This window comes from Oncorhynchus tshawytscha, linkage group LG06 (genome assembly GCF_018296145.1).
Source record: "Oncorhynchus tshawytscha isolate Ot180627B linkage group LG06, Otsh_v2.0, whole genome shotgun sequence".
Taxonomy (NCBI): domain Eukaryota; kingdom Metazoa; phylum Chordata; class Actinopteri; order Salmoniformes; family Salmonidae; genus Oncorhynchus; species Oncorhynchus tshawytscha.
This window is the reverse complement of record NC_056434.1, coordinates 44,334,335-44,356,845: the sequence shown is the minus strand read 5'-3', so window position 1 is coordinate 44,356,845 and position 22,511 is coordinate 44,334,335. Positions and strand designations below refer to the sequence as shown.

Genomic DNA, 22,511 nt, shown 5'->3' with positions numbered 1-22,511 from the left:
TTTTCAAAGAAACACTATTTAATTATCTCTATTTGAGCAAAATAAGTAGTTTTGTTGTGATCACAAGAAATCCTAACAAATCAGGTAAAGAGCGCCACAGTCAGGCAGAACAATCCGAATGTTCTATCATAAAGTGGTTGTTTGTTATATGGCTACTACTTATAAACACTATAACAGCAAAGTAATAGATGACATTCACCGCTATAAACCTGTGTCCATATTAATCGCATAATTTACACAGACCCACCGCGGACCTGAAAAGGCGTCCCATGGTCTGTTTTGTGAACGAGTTCAATGTATTCCAAACACTGGTGGTCATCGAATGATCCCAATAATAAGGGTAGTAATCGATGCCCCCTCTAGTATGTTCTATTGCAAACTGTCTGGGACTCGTTGTTTTCTCCCTGTTCACTACTCAAAGATATATGACTTATTAAGTAAAATACAAAATGAACTGCAATACACTGGTCTCAAATATATTGGCATAACTAGGCTACACAGAACCACGGCGGACCCATGGTAAATCGAGAGACTTTTTACCATATTAAAATGTATCCAAGCGCAACATGCCTAGCTCTGCCCACTGAAGCGTGGCTTACCGAGCGCTCTATTAAATAAGCGCTCTTATCGTCATACCAAAAGATCGAGTTCTCACCATACCGGCTGCACTGTGCAAACATTATGGTTTTACATCGTAAGTGAAAAATACTTGAAAGTACTAGTTTTTTGGGGTACCACTACTTTATATTTTTTACAACTTTTACTTCACTACCTACTTTACTATTTATATTTTTACAACTTTTACTTCACTACATTTCTAAAGAAAAGAATGTACTTTTCACTCCAAACATTTTCCCTGACACCCAAAAGTGCTTGTTACATTTTGAATGCTTGGCAGCACACGAAAATTGTCTTATTCACACACTTATCTAAAGAACATCCATGGTCATCCCTACCGCATCTGATCTGGCTGACTCGCTAAACACATGCTTCGTTTGTAAATAATGTCTGAGTGATGGAGTGTCCCCCTGGCTGTCCGTAAATAAATAAAGAACAAGAAAATGGTGCTGTATGTTTTGCTTAATATAAGGAATGTTAAATGAGTCATACTTTTACTTTTAGCAACTCCATTTACTTTCGATACTTAGTATATTTGAAACCAAATACTTTAAAAACTTTTACTCAAGTAGTATTTTACTGGGTGACTTTCACTTTTACTCGAGTCATTTTCTATTAAGGTATCTTTACTTTTACTCAAGTATGATAATTTAGTACTTTTTCCACCACTGGGAGTTTATCGAGCACAAGTGAATATCTCAAAGGCAATCAGCCCAACTGTCATCCGTAATCTCCATACCAAGGTCTTCCTCCCAGGTTTCCTTCAAATGTTGTGTGGATACAGAGTAATATGCTGTGAAGTAATCTACAAATCTGGAAATCAAACTCTTGGATTCAGGGGCGAGGTTCATGAAAATATATAGTTCGCGAGCTGGTGTAATCGCCTCAAAATTTGGTATATTTAAGCGAACGTAACTACTTATCAGAAGATATCGGAAGAAATTAGATGCGGGGAGTTTGTACGCTTCCCTTAACCGTGCGAACGTGGCAAAAGTATTATTGATGTAAAGGTCTGCAATAGTAGTAACGCCCTTTCTCTTCCAGAATAGAAAAGTATTGTCAGATAGTGGGAGGGCATGGTTATGGCAAATAGACGTACAGGCCGAAGGTTTTCCTTATTTGATACCAAATTTGTAATACATTTTTTGTCATAAAGTTATTGCCAGTAATACATGTAGGGGATTTAGTTGATGAAAAGAGTTCAAGAGGTGTTGTGTACATCGTGTTCAATAGCAAGCCATGAAGGGGTGGAGAGAGCTACATTACCACGCCAGGGAATGCATCCTGCCAATAAACCAGTGCTCCAACATTTGCTGCCCAATAATAATGCTGTAAATTTGGCAGGGTCAGGCCCCCTAATGATTTGGGCCTCATTCTATGTTTTATTAGAGATACGGTGTACTTTGTATCCCCACACAAAAGGCAAGATGATATAATCCTATGATGTGACAAAGGCTTTAGTGAAAAATATAGGCAGATTCTGAAAGAGATTAACACGGCCTATCATAGATAGAGGCAACACTCTCCAAATCTCAATGTTGAGCTTCAATTTCTCTATCATGTCTAGATAGTTGATTTATAAATTGAAGTTAGTTTCCTTGGGGATGACAACACCAACATATTCAGTTTAGTCTCCTGAGATTTTAAAAGGTATATTTTTAAGAAACTCTGGGTTTAAGTTGCCTTTAAGAGGCATGAATTCACTAAATACACACTGCTCAAAAAAATAAAGGGAACACTAAAATAACACGTCCTAGATCTGAATGAATTAAATATTCTTATTAAATACTTTTTTCTTTACATAGTTGAATGTGCTAACAACTAAATCACACAAAAATTATCAATGGAAATCAAATTTATCAACCCATGGAGGTCTGGATTTGGAGTCACACTCAAAATTAAAGTGGAAAACCACACTACAGGCTGATCCAACTACAGGCTGATCCTTAAAACAAGTCAAAATTAGGCTCAGTAGTGTGTGTGGCCTCAAAGTGCCTGTATCACCTCCCTACAACGCCTGGGCATGCTCCTGATGAGGTGGTGGATGGTCTCCTGAGGGATCTCCTCCCAGACCTGGACTAAAGCATCCGCCAACTTCTGGACAGTCTGTGGTGCAACGTGGCGTTGGTGGATGGAGCGAGACATGATGTCCCAGATGTGCTCAATTGGATTCAGGTCTGGGGAACGGGCGGGCCAGTCCATAGCATCAATGCCTTCCTCTTGCAGGAACTGCTGACACACTCCAGCCACATGAGGTCTAGCATTGTCTTGCATTAGGAGGAACCCAGGGCCAACCGCACCAGCATATGGTGTCACAAGGGGTCTGAGGATCTCATCTCGGTACCTAATGGCAGTCAGGCTACCTCTGGCGAGCACATGGAGGGCTGTGCGGCCCCCCAAAGAAATGCCACCCCACACCATGACTGACCCACTGCCAAACCGGTCATGCTGGAGGATGTTGCAGGCAGCAGAACGTTCTCCACGGCGTCTCAAGACTCTGTCACGGCTGTCACATGTGCTCAGTGTGAACCTGCTTTCATCTGTGAAGAGCACAGGGCGCCAGTGGCGAATTTGCCAATCTTGGTGTTCTCTGGCAAATGCCAAACGTCCTGCACGGTGTTGGGCTGTAAGCACAACCCCCACCTGTGGACGTCGGGCCCTCATACTACCCCCATGGAGTCTGTTTCTGACCGTTTGAGCAGACACATGCACATTTGTGGCCTGCTGGAGGTCATTTTGCAGGGCTCTGGCAGTGCTCCTCCTGCTCCTCCTTGCACAAAGGCGGAGGTAGCAGTCCTGCTGCTGGGTTGTTGCCCTCCTACAGCCTCCTCCACGTCTCCTGATGTACTGGCCTGTCTCCTGGTAGCGCCTCCATGCTCTGGACACTACGCTGACAGACACAGCAAACCTTCTTGCCACAGCTCGCATTGATGTGCCATCCTGGATGAGCTGCACTACCTGTGCCACTTGTGTGGGTTGTAGACTCCGTCTCATGCTACCACTAGAGTGAAAGCACCGCCAGCATTCAAAAGTGACCAAAACATCAGCCAAAAAAGCATAGGAACTGAGAAGTGGTCTGTGGTCACCTGCAGAACCACTCCTTTATTGGGGGTGTCTTGCTAATTGCCTATAATTTCCACCTGTTGTCTATTCCATTTGCACAACAGCATGTGAAATTTATTGTCAATCAGTGTTGCTTCCTAAGTGGACAGTTTGATTTCACAGAAGTGTGATTGACTTGGAGTTATGTTGTTTAAGTGTTCCCTTTATTTTTTTGAGCAGTGTATATAAATAACATAAGTGCGGTGATCAACCTTGCCCGTGTTTAAAGTAGCAATGACAGGATGGCTCCTGATACTAATAGCTCGGGGTTCCATAGAAATGGCGAATAGCAACGGACTCAAGGGGAACCCATGGCGGCAGGAACGCTAAAGTGAAAACGGAGGGGATTTACTGTAATTAGTGAGAACTGATGCAGTCGGCCACACATATAGTATTTCAACCCAAGAGACAAAACTCTCGGCCTAACCAAACTCATTTACTACTGTCAGAATGTAGTTCCATTCCACTTGGTCAAATGCTTTTTGAGCGGCAAGTGCAATAATGGCAACTTTAGAATGTCTGTCATGTTTGGAATACATGACATTCATCAGTCGCCTAATGTTGAAAAATTAGAATCTGTCTGGGATAAAAATAAAAATAAACATTTTGGTCAGGATGAATTCTAATCTAAATGCATTTATTTAGTCTGTTTGCAAGTATTTTAGTAAACACCTTAAGGAGGGAAATAGGACGATATGAAAATGGATCGTCTTTATCTTTATTTAATATTAGGGAGATATTGGCTGAGTTTAAACACTCCGGGAGTATGCGTTTGTCACCGTTATGGTGCAATGAATGTATTGTTTAGTGTTGTGCTGTGTGGCGGCTTTACTGGCATGCATCTAAAAAAAATTTTTTTTGAGTTTGCCCCACCAAGATTTACATGCTAAAATTGCAACTGCTAGTCAATATGTCCCTATATTGAAACAGGGAAACAAGTTGGGTGCAGTCTTTACACCTGTAGAACTATGACAGTGCTGTCATATCCAAAATCAGTGGGATAATCAGATTTACCTCTCCCGGGGGAACAGCTACTCGGAACTGCCCTACCGGTCGTAGGCGTCGGTGGCTATTGTAGTAATCCTGTCAATGAAAGACTCGGCATCCTGTGGTACCTTCTCTACCGTACCATGGGTAAGAATCAGCCGAGCAGGGGAGAGAGGAAATTGCCCATCTCTAACAGTTTTGGTATGAGTTCTGCCACAAACTGAGTTGGTCTGCCCTTATCAATTTATTCTTCCAAGCCTGTGATTTTGAGATTGGAACGGTTTGAATGTCACTCGAGGTGAATTGGCTTGAGTTTCATAGCTTTGTTGGCTTTGTTGGCTTAGAGGTTGGTGAAGCTTGTCTCGTGGTCACCTGCGTTTCCTTCCAGGTCAATAATGCGGGTTGTGTGGTTAGACAAGTAGGTTTGCACTGATTGTAAGGATGAGTGCAGATGATTAAATCGAGTGTTCGTGTCCATGTTCTTGATAGCTGCTAATATGATAGTCGGTGAAGGCTCTGAGTCAGGGTTAGCCATTACGGCCTGGCTAACGCAAGAGTAGCCATCCTCTCTTGTGCTGTGGTGGGTTCAGACACCAAGGCAGGGACTTTGCTGTATCTCTTGTCGGTTATTTTTTGATTATTTCGTTTCCCCTTGGCCGTGTTTCTCACGGGGTTTGGTCAGGCAAAAGTAGAATTTAAATCAAATGTAAGCAAGGGTGGGGAGGAGGTAGTCAGAGAAGCGTCTGCTCCTTGTGGTGCTCACCATCGACCCCCCCTTAGGGATTCATCCCTGATGTTAAGGTCAACCCTGTTAAGTGAACTGAACTGGGTCATTCTACGAAAACGGTGGCTTTCCTTTCCTATAACCAAGAGGGTGGCAGTGCGTGGAGACACAACTCGAGGCCTACTGTCATATGGACTAATCAGGATTGATATACCAGACAGACCCCAACCTAGTAAGGATTTCTGGTTTCTGAAGATTGCAGAAAATACACTTAATTTTGTTTTGGCTATGCTCATCAAATATTTCCCTCGCTCACTCCACTTGCATGTGATAATATGATTGTGACATAGTCCGGGGATCATGTCGAGGCTAGGGGCGGCTGGGGCAGGGTGGTGGTATTTCGAGAGGAGTCAACTGTCGTCTTGACTTTGTTCCAGGTCTGCTGATTATGATGGCTCCTGTGGCTGGCATCTGTGTCCTGGGCCTTTTCCTCCTTGTCCTCATCACCATAGCCAAGACAGGAAACCGACAAGTGTCATGGCTGGCGAACCGCTGACATCCAACAATGTGGATTTAAAAAAGTGAAAAAAAGTAATAACTCTTTTTGGTTTCTATGACAATGAAATGAGTCTCTGCAGAAATGGTGTGGTTTCGACATTTGATAAACATGTCTCTACCACAGAAGTCTCCGATAATTCAGACCTGCAGTTATTCAAGAATGTGGCTGTGGGTTACAAACACGTTTAAACAAGGAACATGAGTTGCTGGTTGAAATCTGTCTGATATCAAGCACAGCAACTCTTTCAATGTCTCTAAAGTATATGGGGCGGCAGGGTAGCCTAGTGGTTAGAGCGTTGGACTAGTAACCGGAAGGTAGCAAGTTCAAACCCCCTGGCTGACAAGGTTCAAATCTGTCATTCTGCCCCTGAACAGGCAGCTTAACCCACTGTTCCTAGGCTGTCATTGAAAATAAAAATTTGTTCTTAACCGATTTGCCTGGTTAAATACAAGTTTTAAAAAATATGATGGAATAGGAATTGATCATATTGGACAGTTGACTGTAACTGTACTTTATGAAATTCTATTGATTCTTAGTAATCAGCAGATGGCAATAGGAGCCTTTCTGTTGAGGTGTCAGATGGTCTATCTATCTATCTATATATATTTATATATCTATATCTATCTATCTCCAGAGGCAGAGGAGTTCTACCCTGACGACTCGCACTAGATTCTTCTTGGTCTGCGCTACCCGGAGTACTTGAGACGTCCCTATCCCATTGAAGTTGAAATGTAACATGGTTATGGTTAGGGAAGGGTTATGGTTATGTTATACGGTTCGGATTTAGGGGGTGGACGTCCCAAGGATCCCGAGTAGCACTTGCCCTTAAAATCTTGCCGTTCGCTCGTCCGTGGGCGCAGCGTTTTTGGCTGGATCAAGGAGTTTGGGTTGCCAGACAAGGGGAGTTACTTTCCAGAGGAAAATTGCTTTGTCCAATAGACACACCACAGTATGTACACCGCTATCCTCCCCTTCTTTCTAGCAGAAAGTCACTACTCCCTTTTTGTTTTCTAGCAGATCTCAGAAGGCAGTGAGTTTATTGGACTATCAATGTCCAACACAGCCTGCAAGAGGCATGCTGTGGTTGAGGGGAAATAAGGAAATCTAATGGATGCCTTCTGGCTACTTGGGGGGAAATAATTTAAGACAATTGCATTTTTGTTCATTTTTATTAGCCTACAGGTTATCCTCCACATTGAAGTTTTTCAGCAAAGTGTATTGTGCATTGGATGGATACATAATCGTACCACAAAGAAGACAAAGCTTGTTGCAACTAAAATACTTTTTTTCCGTTCCTGGTCTTCTCCCTCATACTTCCTCGTGCAGGAAAGCTATTGTTGAATGTGTAGAGTGGAAGGAGCACGCAGTCTGATATCTGTAATATGCCAGAGGAAATGACCGTTTAAACATTAGACCGTGTGGGACATTAGGACATGGGATTTAACAGAAAAACTGACTCCGGGCTTTGAATAACCCGTGATCACATCTTTGGGGAAAATTGCAAATTAAGTATTTCTTCCTGTGAGATTAAGCCGAACTGTTTCGGAAACTTGGATAGTTTGCAAGCGATCTGATTTGAGCGCACCGCGACCTAAATAATGGCCAGGGGTTGAAGTGCGGAGAGAACTTCTAAAACATACAGGAAAAACTGTATTTTCAATTTAACAAAAAAAAAAGTGTATGTAGTCACATAGCGGTTCACTCATCACTTGACAGAACTTTCCAATCATAACCGACTGTGAAAATCCCTCGGACGGGCTAACGAGTGCGCACAAAGATGGCAATCCTTTGGAGGCGCGCTTCTCTGGGGCTGTGGAAACAAATAATGGCTCCGCTCGTCTTGCTCTTGTGCAACAGGCTTGTGACCAATGCGGACGATGACACTTTCAACGCAGAGGTGCAGTATTTTATATGAATGTGTGGATGTTTTTTTATGGAATTGTGGCAGTCCGGCATTGCATGACCATGACCATATTATTCTGGTGGTCAGATAGTGATGATCTACATGGTCTTCACTAATCTGTTCATCTTCTAATGACTTCTCATGGTCTTGTCATCGCTGGTCAACAGGTCATGCGCAAATTAATGGAACTATTTGGTGCGCAGATTTATGACCCTTGACCTTTTCCTAACTCTCTCACTTCATATGGCAGGCATATTATGAGTAATTATGTGCTGGGGAAAAGTTTGATCTGTAGGTTAAAACTCAATTTACACGCCTATAAATCACAGAATGTGTTCCTTACCTACTGTGCTGTTTTTCCTACAGGCATGTTGTGCAAGACATCCAGATTTATCACTTTTGATCAGTTGTCTTTATGGTGGCTGATTTCTCTCACTCTCCCGCTCGCTCACTCGCATGTGCGTGTGTGTGCAATGCATGCCTGTTTACAGAGAACGCATTAACTTTCCAGCTGTGCTCAGTGAGCCCATTACGTTTTTAAATTCCCCTTTCAAGGAGTTAGCAAGGCAAGCTCTCTGTGCTATGTCTTGGTCGGGTGTCTTTCTTTGTTTCCATTGGATTATTAATGGTATATTAATCTTGCATGCCAGATTTTACAGCCAGATACATTTCTGGTTCTGGCTAGATTAATGGTGTGTGTGTGTGTATATATATGTAATATGCCAGATATGTATGTATGTGTATGTATGTATGTATGTATGTATGTATGTATGTATGTATGTATGTATATATATATATATATATGTGTATATTATATATATATATATATATATATATATATATATATATATATATATATATATATACTGAACAAACAAAAAAGGCAACATGTAAAATGTTGAGCTGAAATATAAGATCCCAGAAAAAGTCCATGCACACAAGAAGCTTATTTCTCTCAAATGTTGCGCACAAATTTGATTACATCCCTGTTAGTGAGCATTTCTCATTTGCCAAGATAGTCCACCCACCTAATAGGTGTGGCATATCTATAAGCCGATTAAACAGCATGATCAATACACAGGTGCACCTTGTGCTGGGTACAATAAAAGGCCTCTCTAAAATGGGCAGTTTTGTCACACAACACAATGCCACAGATGTCTCAAGTTTTGAGGGGAGCGTGCAATTGATATGCTGACTGCAAGAATTTCCACCAGAGCCGTTGCCAGAGAATTAAATGTTAATTTCTGTACCATAAGCCACCTCCAACATAATTTTAGAGAATTTGGCAATACGTCCAACAGGCCTCGTAACCTCAGACCACATGTAACGACGCCAGCCCAGAACCTGCACATCCGGCTTCTTCACCAGCGGATCGTCTGAGACCAGCCACCCAGACAGCTGATCAAATTGTGGGTTTGCACAACCGAAGAATTTCTGTACAAACTATCAGAAACTGTCTCTGGGAAGCTCATCTACATGTTCATCGTCCTCACTAGGGTCCTGACCTGACTGCAATTCGTTGTCGTAACCGACTTCAGTGGGCAAATGCCCACCTTTGATGGCCACCGGAGAAGTGTGCTTTTCACGGTTGAATCACGGTTTTAATTGTACCGAGCAGATGGCAGTGTGTATAGCATTGTTTGGGCAAGTGGCTTGCTGATGTCAACGTTGGGAACAGAGTGCCCCATGGTGGTGGTGGGGTTATGGTATGGGCAGGCATAAGCTACGGTGAACGAACACAATTACATTTTATCCATGGCAATTTGAAGTGGCAACTCTGGGATGCTGGCAAACAAAAAGCCATATCTCAGACTGGCCGATGAAAATAAAACATTAAGATGGGCAAAATAACATAGACACATAGACACTGGACAGAGGAACTCTGCCTAGAAGACCAGCATACTGGAGTCGCCTCTTCACTGTTGACGTTGAGACTGGTGTTTTGCGGGTCCTATTTAATGAAGCTGCCAGTTGAGGACTTGTGAGGCGTCTGTTTCTCAAACTAGACACTCTAATGTACTTGTCCTCTTGCTCAGTTGTGCACCGGGGCCTCCCACTCCTCATTCTATTCTGAGCCAGTTTGCACTGTTCTGTGAAGGGAGTAGTAAACAGCGTTGTACGAGATCTTCAATTTCTTGGCAATTTCTCGCATGGAATAGCCTTCATTTCTCAGAACAAGAATAGACTGACGAGTTTCAGAAGAAAGTTATTTGTTTCTGGCCATTTTGATCCTGTAATCGAACCCACAAATGCTGTTGCTCCAGATACTCAACTAGTCTAAAAAAAGGCCAGTTTTATTGCTTATTTAATTAGGACAACAGTTTTCAGATGTGCTAGCATAATTGCAAAAGGGTTTTCTAATGATCAATTAGCCTTTTCAAATTATACACTTGGATTAGCTAACACAACGTGCCATTGGAACACAGGAGTGTTGGTTGCTGATAATGGGCCTCTGTACACCTATGTAGATATTTCATTAAAAATCACCCTGTTCCAGCTACAATAGTCATTTACAACATTAGTAATGTCTACACTGTATTTCTGATCAATTTGATGTTATTTTAATGGGGGACACCAAACCTTTTAACAGTAGTGTATACAGTACCAGTCAAAAGTTTGGACACACCTACTCATTTAAGGGTTTTTATTTTTTTTAAACTATTTTCTACGTTGTAGAATGTGCCTTGTTAAAAGTTCATTTGTGGAATTTATTTCAATCTTAATGTGTTTGAGCCAATCAGTTGTGTTGTGATAAGGTAGAGTTGGTATACAGAAGATAGCCCTATTTGGTAAAATACCAAGTCCATATTATGGCAAGAACAGCTCAAATAAGCAAAGAGAAATGACAGTCCATCATTACTTTAAGACATGAAGGTCAGTCAATACGGAACATTTCAAGAACTTGAATTTCTTCAAGTGGAGTCGCAAAAACCATCAAGCGCTATGATGAAACCTGCTCTCATGAGGACCGCCACAGGAAAGAAAGACCCAGAGTTACCTCTGCTGCTAGAGGATAAGTTCATTAGAGTTACCAGCCTCAGAAATCTGCAATTAACTGCACCTCAGATTGTAGGCCAAATAAATGCTACACAGAGTTCAAGTAACAGACAACATCTCAACATCAACTGTTCAGAGGTGACTGCGTGACTCAGGCCTTCATGGTCGAATTGCTTCAAAGAAACCACTACTAAAGGACACCAATAAGAAGAAGAGACTTGCTTGGGCCAAGAAACACAAGCAATGGACATTAAACCAGTGGAAATCTGTCCTTTGGTCTGATGAGTCCTAATTTGAGAGTTTTGGTTCCAACCACTGTGTCTTTGTGAGATGCAGAGTAGGTGAACAGATGAACTCCACATGTGTTGTTCCCACCGTGAAGCACGTAGGTGGAGGTGTGATGGTGTGGGGGTGCTTTGCTGGTGACACTGTCTGGGATATATTTAGAATTCAAGGCACATTTAACCAACATGACTACCACAGCATTCTGCAGCGATACGCCATCCTGTCTGGTTTGCGCTTAGTGGGACTATCATTTGTTTTTCAACAGGACAATGAAACAAAACACACCTCCAGGCTGTGTAAGGGTTACATTGACATTGATCCTGTATATAACCTCATTATTGTTATTTTATTGTGTTCCTTTTTATTCTTTTCTACTTTAGTTTATTTGGTAAATATTTTCTTAACTCTTTCTTGAACTGCAATATTGGTTAAGGGCTTGTAAGTAAACATTTCATGGTAAGATTGTATTCTGTTGTATACTTGTTGTTTTCAGCAAATAACATTTGATTTGATTTGATTTGATATATATATATATAGTACAGTTGAATATAGACAGTTTAATCTTCTTCTTTTTTTACATTTCCTGTATATACTGTAAGTTATTTGTTTGGTGTTAAAGAGAGACTTCAGCCAAATTACAAAATGACACGTTGGTTTCCTTACCCTGTAAACAATCCATGGTTTGGTTTCTCTGGTACTGTTTCCACATTTGTGGCACAGCTCCCATTCAAGTCATGGGACTGACATTATAATTTTTCGCGCATCATGTCCAAATCACCCGAAAGTATCTCAAATTGACTGTAACTTCAACAAAGTCACATAGCTGTTTTGAACATGATGCACGAACAAGGCTAATATCGGTCCCAATACTTGAATGGGATTTGTACCACAAATGCTAAAACATTATCATGTGGAAACAGTGCCAGGGAAATTAAATCAAGGCATGGATTCCCATCATACCTTTGTCCATAGACTTCTTACAGGGTGAGGAAACCAATGTGTCTTTTTGTCATTTGGGTGAACAGTCCCTTTAACGGCTTACATTCCAAAGCTTTTACTGTTGGACCCCGTGACTTCTGCTCTGTCGGTCCTATTAACCACAGGATCGGATCAGTAGATCTCTAAGCTGCCAATAAGGACTCGAAGGAGGAATGCCATAGAAACCATCTGTTTCTCTGTCCTCTCTCTCGGGTCTCTATTCTTCTCTTTTTTTAACCTCCCTCTCTCTCCATTTGTTGTTTCTCTCTCATTCTCTTTTTCGCTTTCTCTATCTCTGTCTGGCTCTTTCTCTGGGTCTTTCTCTGTCACACACACACACACACACACACACACACACACACACACACACACACACACACACACACACACACACACACACACACACACACACACACACACACACACACACACACACACACACACACACACACACACACACTCACTCGCTCAATATCTCTTCATCTGTCCGTCTCTCTATCCCTGTTGTGTAATTGTAGTCATGGTTGCGGAGTTTTGGCTACCTGTCCCAGGCCAGCAGACAGATGTCCACCATGCAGTCCTCTCAGATCCTGTCAAATGCTGTCAGCGACATGCAGCGCTTCTATGGTCTGGAGGTCACTGGAGAGATGGACGATGCCACACTGACGTATGGATGGCACTGACAGCCAAAATTATACTCTTCTCCTAGTGTCTTAAGCACTCCAGGTTGACTGTACAGCCTGACTAAATTGATAATGATGCCAGGATAACATTTATAGAGCATTTCAGAAGCAGATAAAAGTTGCACCTCCTGGTCTAGGAGTATGGAACCACTCTCTAGCCTTCAATTAACATCAATGTATCTAATCCTATCTGTGGTTATCAGGGCTCTTTTCAATTTTGTTTTTCTCTCTTCCCTTTAGGGCCATGAGAAGGCCTCGCTGTGGAGTCCCAGACAAATCTTTTGGGCAGAATGAGAACGGTATGAGGCGGAAACGATACACTCTCACTGACCAGAAGTGGGAGAAGAACCATCTGACCTACAGGTGTGTGGTAGGTCTATGTATGCTGGGGGATTCTCAGAAATCCATTTTGGGAATCTCACAGATTTCCCCCTGACTGAACTGACGGCCGTGCGAAGCGTCAGTATTAACAATGTGTCAAAGAGACCTGCATTCCCATATGTGTATAAACCACTGACAACACATACATCATTTATAATGACCCTCTCTATATATACTCAACAGAAAAATAAACTCAACATGCAACAAATTTCATAGATTTGACTGAGTTACAGTTCATGTAAGGAAATCGGTCGATTGAAAGAAATTCATTAGGCCTTAATCTATGGATTTCACATGACTGGGAATACAGATATGCATCTGTTGGTCACAGATACTTAATATAAGGTAGGGGAATGGATCAGAAAACAAGTCCATATCTGGTGTGACCACCATTTGCCTCATACAGTGCGACATCTCCTTCGCATAGTGTTGATCAGGCCGTTGATTGTGGCCTGTGGAATGTTGTCCCACTCCTCTGCGCGAAGTTGCTGGATATTGGCGGGAACTGGAACGCGCTGTCGTACACATTAGTCATTAGCATCACAAACATGCTCAATGGGTGACATGTCTGGTGAGTATACAGGCCGTTGAAGAACTGGGACATTTTCAGCATCCAGGAATTGTGTACAGATCCTTGCGACATGGGGCCGTGCATTATCATGCTGAAACATGAGGTAATGGCGGAGTATGAATGGCACAACAATGGGCCTCAGGATCTCATCACAGTGTCTCTGTGCATTCAAATTGCCATCAATAAAATGCAATTGTGTTCGTTGTCCGTAGCTTATGTCTTCCCATACCATAACCCCACCGCCACGATGGGGCATTCTGTTCACAACCTTGACATCAGCAAACCGCTCGCCCACACAACGCCATACAGGTGGTCTGCGGTTGTGAGGCCGGTTGGACGTACCGCCAAATTATCTAAAACTACATTGGAGGCAGCATATCTGAGAGAAATTAACAATAATTTCTCTGCCATCAGCTCTGGTGGACATTCTTGCAGTCAGCATGCCAATTGCACACTCCCTCAAAACTTGTGACATCTGTGGCATTGTGTTGTGTGACAAAACTGCACATTTTAGAGTGGCCTTTTATTGCCCCCCCCCCGCACAAGGTGCACCTGTGTAATGATCATGCCGTTTAATCAGCTTCTTGATATGCCACACCTGTCAGGTGGATGGATTATCTTGGCAAAGGAGAAATACTCACTAACAGGGATGTAATCGAGAGAGAAATAAGCTTCTTGTGCGTATGGGAAATGTCTGGGACCTTTTTTTCATCTCATGAAACATGGGGCCAACATTTTACATGTTGCACTTCTATATTTTTTCAGTGTTGTATGTGTAAGTACTAAGAATATCTTGTCCTTTCCTCAACCCCCCTCTCCCAGCATTATGAATACTACCCCAAACGTCGGTGAGGAGCGGACACGAGAAGCCATCCGCAAGGCCTTTTTGGTGTGGGAGCATGTGACACCACTGAGCTTCGAAGAAATCGCCTTCCAAGACGTCACCAACAGCAGCCAGGACGCGCTAGATATCATGCTGTTGTTTGCCTCTGGTTTCCATGGAGACATGTCTCTGTTCGACGGCGAAGGGGGATCCCTGGCTCATGCCTACTACCCAGGGCCCGGGATGGGCGGAGACACACACTTTGACGCAGACGAACCGTGGACCCTTGACAACCATAATCCATCAGGTTAGATAGACACGTTGTCCCCTTTGCCCCCATTGGCTCCTCGGTCAGTCATTACACACAGACAAATGACCGTTACTATTTCCATGTCATTTGTTTCTAAATGAATTCCTTATTGATATCTTTTGACATTCATTTTGGTTCTCCTCTTCCCATCTTTCTCTCTCCTGCTCTCCATTCCTCCCTCCTCTGCTCCCAGGTATTGACCTATTCCTGGTTGCGGTGCATGAGCTGGGCCATGCTCTGGGCCTGGAGCACTCTGACAACCCCAGTGCCATCATGGCTCCCCTCTACCAGTACATGGACACAAAGACCTTCTCACTCCCGGACGATGACCGGAGTGGAATACAGAAGATATATGGTGAGGAGCCCTTCCTCAGGCCCCTACAGTGCACGTGCACACACATACACATACACAATAGACTCCCTTCAATTGAGATTCTCCCTCACAGCATGCCATACATGCTTTTACAATGATCCTACTCTGGCCATGACTGAATAGAAGTCATTGTGCCTTTGTGTGTCGTAGAACTAGTGAATGTTTGTATGTGCACTGCAGACACACTGAAGATAGTATTTAGGGATCCTTGTCGTAGTTCACACTCATAGATCAACAGATACTTTGGGGTTTTGGCAACGAGGCCCTTTATCTTCCTCCTCAGAGTCAGATGCACTGTTGTTAGCAGTTGCGCTAGTTAGCAACTTCCTTCAAACAGCACGCAGAGACACAAAAATGCTAACCCCGAGTTCATCTGACTCTAGGGAAGTAGATACAGTCCTGAAGTATCCCTTTAAAGGTTGTACGTCTTGTGTAAGTACTGTATGTCTGTTTTTCCTCTCTCTGTCACTGTGCAACCAGAAGGGCTTCCTTCCAAAAAGCTCCATGGGCTTCCTGCCACAGCACGGAGTGGAAAATTAGACTCTCCCTGTGTGTGTGTGTGTGTGTGTGTGTGTGTGTGTGTGTGTGTGTGTGTGTGTGCGCGCGCACGCTAATAAGCAACAGAAGGGGGAGGGGGCAAGCAGGGATATGTGTTAGATTAATTCATTCAAACTAGTGGAATTTATAACGTCATCATCTTGGATTGTGCAGGGCCTCCAGACGATGCTCCCACTCAGGACCCCCACCACCACCAGTGATGACACCGCCCCTCACCAAGACCCCACCACCACTGCTCCTCCAGATCTAAACCCCACCACCCCCACTTATAGTTCTCTCCAGACAGACCCCCCCAGCCCCACCTATGACCCTGACACCCCAGACCAACCAGAACCTGAACCAGATCCCACCGACGCACCTCACCTCCCTCCAATACCTGACCCAGAGCCCACCATCCCCTGGCCCGACCCTGTGCCGGTGACCCCCTACATCAGGAGAGATGAGCCTCGTCGCCCTGTGCAGCCAGACCACACCGCCCTGGACATCTGTGACGGGGACTTTGATACGGTCACCATGCTGCGAGGGGAGATGTTCGTCTTCAAGGTGAGAAGCAGAGCTATTCTAAGAATACAGCGGGTTTTTAGTTTGTTTAGCTGTACTAATTCATACTTCATACTAATCTCCCAAAAGAGGATGAAGTTAGTCAATATGTTCTGATGGTGTCTTCTGTCCTTTCCAGGGTCGCTGGTTCTGGAGAGTTAGAAGGAACCATGTTCTGGACAACTACCCAATGCCCATTTCTGTCTTCTGGGTTGGACTACCTGATGATATAGACTCTGGCTATGAACGGCACGATGGGAAATTTGTCTTTTTCAAAGGTCTGTATTTTCCTTGAAGTTTCTTTGTTTGTAAAATTGTTGAAATCTACTTGGGTGCGTTCACTCTAGAAACACAGGGACTGAGATATCATCCTTCTCCACCGCATTCCTCATGTTAAAAACTACAGTCGGGAAGAGGCTCATGGGGTGCAGCTAGCAGCAGTGGAAAGCAGCTGGCAGGCCTGGATGGATTGCATCAGTCGCTGCTCCAGATGCTGATTTCCTAGGTTTCAGTCTGAGTAGAGAATAAGACTTGGAGGGGATAGAGTAGAGCAGGGGTACGGGCTGCACCATTTCTTCATGTGTTCGGACTCTTTTAACTTTCTGTGTGTTCTCGCACAAAGGACCACCACGAGTTGCATCAGTAGTGTGTTTACAGCAGTTGAATGTTCTTTAGTGTTTTTAAGAGTGCTACATTTTTTGGGGGCTCTGTTATAGTAAACTTTGTTTGTTGAATCTGAGATAGTAACAAATCACTGGCATCAAATGTTGCAAATGAAACCTGTGCTTAACTTCTCTTTCCTCTCTTCTCACATCTTCCTCTTCTTGATGGTCCTCTACCCTCTCCTCTGTCCTCTGCCCTCTCCTCTGTCCTCTGCCCTCTGTCCTCTACCCTCTCCTCTGTCCTCTGTCCTCTACTCTGTCCTCTCCTCTGTCCTCTGCCCTCTACCCTCTCCTCTGTCCTCTACCCTCTCATCTGTCCTCTACCCTCTCCTCTACCCTCTCCTGTCCTCTACCCTCTCATCTGTCCTCTACTCTCTCCTCTGTCCTCTACCCTCTCCTCTATCCTCTCTTCTGTCCTCTACCCTCTCCTCTGTCCTCTCCTCTGTGCTCTACCCTCTCCTCTGTGCTCTACCCTCTCCTCTGTGCTCTGTGCTCTGTCCTCTCCTCTGTCCTCTCCTCTGTCCTCTACCCTCCCCCTGTCCTCTACCCTCTCCTCTGTCCTCTCATCTGTCCTCTACCCTCTCCTCTGTCCTCTACCCTCTCCTCTGTCCTCTCCTCTGTCCTCTACCCTCTCCTCTGTCCTCTCCTCTGTCCTCTACCCTCTCCTCTGTCCTCTACCCTCTCCTCTGTCCTCTCCTCTGTCTGGCCTCTACCCTCTCCTCTGTCCTCTATCCTCTCCTCTGTCCTCTACCCTCTCCTCTGTCCTCTGTCCCTCTCCCTCTGTCCTCTGTCCTCTACCCTCCCTCTGTCCTCTACCCTCCCCTCTGTCCTCTCCTCTGTCCTCTACCGTCTCCTCTGTCCTCTACCCTCTCCTCTGTCCTCTGTCCTCTACCCTCTCATCTGTCCTCTACCCTCTCCTCCTCTCACTCTGTAGGGGACAAGTACTGGGTGTTCAGGGAGGCTGACGTGGTGCCTGGTTACCCCCAGCCCCTGGTAGAGTATGGTCAGGGCATCCCCTCAGACAGGATCGACACAGCCATCTGGTGGGAGCCCACCGGCTACACATACTTCTTCAGAGGAGACAGGTGACCACATGCCCCCGAATGCCTTGCCTTACTCTACCATATTCAATCTCCACTAACTGACTGATGTAGTGTGGAATGATAAATATAAAAGTGAAATGACATTCCTTTAGTCGAGGGAAAGCCGTTTCAGCCCTGACTTTTGAGAGACAGAAAGTCATAAGTTGCTTGCGGTAGTAATCATCAGCCCATTTAACTGTCTTGTCACCGTCTTTTCCTGCAGATACTGGCGTTTTGATGAAGAGTCCCGCACCGGTGACAGAGACTACCCTAAACCTGTCTCCAGGTGGGGCAAGGTCCCATCCTCTCCTAAAGGAGCCTTCCTCAGCGACGATGGCGGTGAGTGAGTCACTATAAGGGAAACTGTCTGTAAAAATGGAGGGAGGCTATAGATTCTGAGCTGAGAGGGGAAAGGGTTGGGACGCATGAGATCTTAGGTTTGGAGAGGTCGCCCATGCTTCACCCAGAAATCGAGTGCCTGGCAAAAGTATTCTAATGTAAATGTCTCAGAATCTATCCTAAAGTCCCACCCCAGCTAATGCTTTTCAAAGTGGTTTCCTGTAGTGAAAAAAAAAAACTAATCTGACGGCCCAAATGTCTTCCTAATAAGTCGTTTTTATTATTTTTTAAAAATCAAAATGGAAAGGTACTTGTGAAGGGGAATTAAAAACAGCCTCTAGTCCAATTGAAGCTTCACCGTACTGTAAATATTACTAGCACGGCTCGGCAATGACACTATCCTGTGAAGTGTGACGAACTTGTGTCATGATGAATAAACAGTTGGATCAGAAGACGCAAAACCCTAAAAAGATTAACAATGGCTCAGACCTTTTTTAAAAAAATATATAATTTGAGAGAAAAAATAGCATGCTTACAGTAAATTCCCACAGTGCATTTCAACAGTTGCCTCAACCGTATTTCTGTCTTCCCCATAACGAACCAGCTTACACCTACTTCTACAAGGGCTCCAAGTACTGGCGGTTTGATAACCAGAAAATGAAAGATGACCCAGGCTATCCTAGATCCATCCTTAAAGACTTTATGGGCTGTGAGGGAGCACCGGATGTGGACCCCGATACAGATGACACAGTAACGGGCCGCAAGTGGCCCACAGTCGACCAACCAAAACCACAACCACCAATTGGCTCCGACCCGGATGATGTGGACCGTGACACAGATACGGATTACACCAACGATGTGGATTATGAACCTGATGCAGAGGACAAAGAGGTGGATGTGGTGGTGAGGATGGCTGAGAACGAGGCCAAGGTTATGACCCTGATCATGGTGACCGTGCCCCTGGTCCTGGTGCTGTGCATCCTACTATTGGTCTATGCTATTATCAACACCCTGCAGAAGAAAGAGGCGCCCAGACTTTTGGTCCATTGCAAACGATCCCTGCAAGAGTGGGTTTGATGTGCTCCAGAAATGGATTCACACACACACACACACACACACACACACACACACACACACACACACACACACACACACACACACACACACACACACACACAAACACACACACACACACACACACATACACAGGCACATACAGTACACACACAAACATTGCATACAAACACAAGCACATAATCTCCCTATCGTTCCTCCTTTACCAGTTTATAACAGGCAATTTGCACTTTTAACACCCAGTGTTTTGATTTTTTTGTTGTTAGTTAGTTTGTACCCTGTTGTAGTTTTATGTGTTCAAGCCAAGGATATCCACGAATGTCCTTATAAAACAGAGTGGTGGTGCCTGTCTACAACCAGCAAAGGAATGTCTAACTGTTGTGTGTGCTGAAAAGACAAGACCACCACCTCCCACTGTGTCTTTCCTCTAGTCTACAACAGCCCAGACTTTATCCATAAAAGGGCGGATTTAGATATTGATATTCAGACCCCCTTGGGGTGAAATTAAATACAGGGGTTCAAAAAGTGGTATATCTCATTGTACACATATTTAGGAAGGCTGAAAGTCTGCTAGAACGGAGTCTGGTTGACATTACCCAGATGTTGCTGATTTAGTCATTTTGGCTGCAGAGCCGGGGAGGGGTTAGGATGCCTGCCAGCATTTCCTTTTCCTGAGTTAGAGTTATTTTCTCTTGGGAGGGGAGGGGGAGGGGGGAGGGGGGGCAAGGGGAGGGGCTGAGCGGAGCTACATTGGCATTGTGCCTCCTGACCTAGATTAGCGAGGCCCACTCCTATTTTTCAAAACTTATTTTACTGAGCGGTTTGGCTGGTGATGTCTTCCTGTGAGACTCCCCCTCCCCTGCCGCTATGTTTCACTGTAGACATTCTCCATCTGCAGTCTCTGTTTCGATCTGAGAATCTGCTCTATACCTAGTAGAGGCTTTAGTTCTAATCTGTGATGATGGTGTCACAGGGCTTTGTGATGAGGACTGTTGGAGTATTTACGTTGAACTTAATCATAAATGATGTCTTACAACTCTGTGTTGCCATTTTTTTATTTTCTTTTATTAAAATGCCCCTCTGTGGGACTTCTTCCTTCGTTGCCAACTCTTTGTGTGCCAACCTCCCTCATTCAAAGGCCAAACACTTTTTATACTACACCCAGAGTGCAATTATTTTTTTGCACAATAGACAGATGAAGACCATTAGTCCTAGAGGTTTTTCCTCAGCAAAGCCACTATGCACAAGTAAATAAAAAATGGTTGTATATGCTTCAGGTTTGTGGTCGGTTGTGAATCACTCGTGTTTTGTCATTTATTGTTTGTGTTTTGTATTAGTCGGTTGTTGGAGAGGAACCAATACTTTTAAAAACATATTTTTTAAAAAACGTTTGAAAATTCTCACAACATTTTGTGTTGTGCTCTCTGTACATTAGCAGAGTTAAATGATGCATGCAGGACATGTAAATGTATGAAATGTATAAGGATTTCAAAATAAAACATGAGTCATGGCAAACAAGTCTTTGCGTGCAATTTGGGGTGAGCATGCTATTATGAGTATGAACAGTTTCTCATTCTCTTTCATTGTATTTTCCACTGTATTCCAACAGCAGTTCATGTCTGTTTTTCTAAGCATTATCAATGTAGTATCGCATGGAAAACTGACTGGACAGTATTATTTTGCTCTGAATGACTTCTCTACGCTACCGTGACTTACTATAGATACAACCTCTGACGTCAAGTTACTTTAAACGCAGCCTGATTTTAAAATGGAATAGACTTAAATGGTTTAAAGTGTGCGTATGAGAGCACCTCACTGACGACTTGCGCCACGGTGAATCAGGATTAGCTTCAATCGACCAGCTCAGACATTGCCGCCACCTTTCTCCTTCTGGATTCTACAGACTACCCATCTTTCTTACTTTCTCTCTATCGTTTTCTCCATGCTGTCCTCCGACCCTGTCTCTAAGCAGTCCCTTTCTGGCGTGCTTATTTCCTCTAATGGGACTGGCTAACGCTTACCTGTCGCCACTGCGTGTTGTCCAATCAGAATCGAGGACGGTATGGCACCACCACGTTCATTCTTCCTCCTGGCTTATCCCTCCTTATCTCTTTATAGGATCGTCTGCCTTTTGGCTGCTCAGCCCTATAGAACTCCACTAGAGACCGAGCCATAGAGCAGTGTTTCTCATCTTCTCCAACTGTGGACCCCCCCCCCCAAAGTTTGCACATTTGTATTCTAACACCACACATTCACGCCACTGATTCCACTAACTAAGGGCTTGATGATTAGTTGAGTAGTTGAACCAGGTTAGCCTGTGTGGGGATTATTATTATTGTTTTTTAAGTGCAAACTTGGGGGTACTCGAAGACAGGGGTTCTAGGGGATCTGACAGACCCTACAAAAGAACCCCGGGGACGGGGCTTCTTCACTGATGTCTGCCGACAATACAAAACATCTGCGGATGCCTGAACAAGATGCAGCCTTTGGAGATTGCTGTAAGGGACCGATGTCCCCCCACCCCCACGTCATAGATGTTCTAAATTGCTATGGGTTTAACCTGGATGCTCAATCCCCTGTTCTGCTGAGGCTGACGGTTCTCTCGCGCTACACCTGTGGCTTATCACACGGTAATCTTCCTGGACACACTATTCAGATATCAGGAAACCAATGGCCGTTCATTTGCCCAAGGCAAACCTACTGTAATGCCACGTGATGAGTGCATGTCCTATTTCCTAGAAGTAATTCAGTCCCTGATTGTACCTGACAGACATGGATCACAGGTAATGATCCCCTGGCGTGTGCTACAGGGTTTACACTGGCTACTACAAGGACACCTTTTTATAGCCCAAACTGTAACCACACACCACAACAAGAGTGACGTCTGTGCTATGTACATTTCACAATCGTGAGAAACAGTTATACTAGCAGCGAGCAGACAGACAGTTATAAGGCGAGAGAT

General features: G+C 44.1%; 1 protein-coding gene across 1 annotated transcript; it reads left to right on the top strand.

Moving 5' to 3' along the window:
• Positions 1–6,978: 6,978 nt before the first annotated feature.
• LOC112252595 (matrix metalloproteinase-15) lies at positions 6,979–21,068 on the top strand. Its single transcript, XM_042322758.1, has 11 exons — positions 6,979–7,887; positions 12,672–12,820; positions 13,077–13,199; positions 14,611–14,918; positions 15,115–15,276; positions 15,475–15,488; positions 16,006–16,395; positions 16,532–16,670; positions 17,989–18,139; positions 18,360–18,475; positions 19,080–21,068. Exons 1-11 carry the CDS (start codon positions 7,768–7,770, stop codon positions 19,550–19,552), a joined length of 2,145 nt encoding a protein of 714 aa, XP_042178692.1. The 5' UTR covers positions 6,979–7,767; the 3' UTR covers positions 19,553–21,068.
• The last annotated feature ends 1,443 nt before the right edge of the window (positions 21,069–22,511 follow it).

Coding starts and splice junctions, on each gene's coding strand:
- LOC112252595 (XM_042322758.1), top strand. CDS start 7,768: ATGGCAATCCTTTGGAGGCGCGCTTCTCTGGGGCTGTGGAAACAAATA. Junction 16,671..17,988: donor GAAATTTGTCTTTTTCAAAG/GTCTGTATTTTC, acceptor CTCACTCTGTAG/GGGACAAGTACTGGGTGTTC. Junction 18,140..18,359: donor TACTTCTTCAGAGGAGACAG/GTGACCACATGC, acceptor CTTTTCCTGCAG/ATACTGGCGTTTTGATGAAG.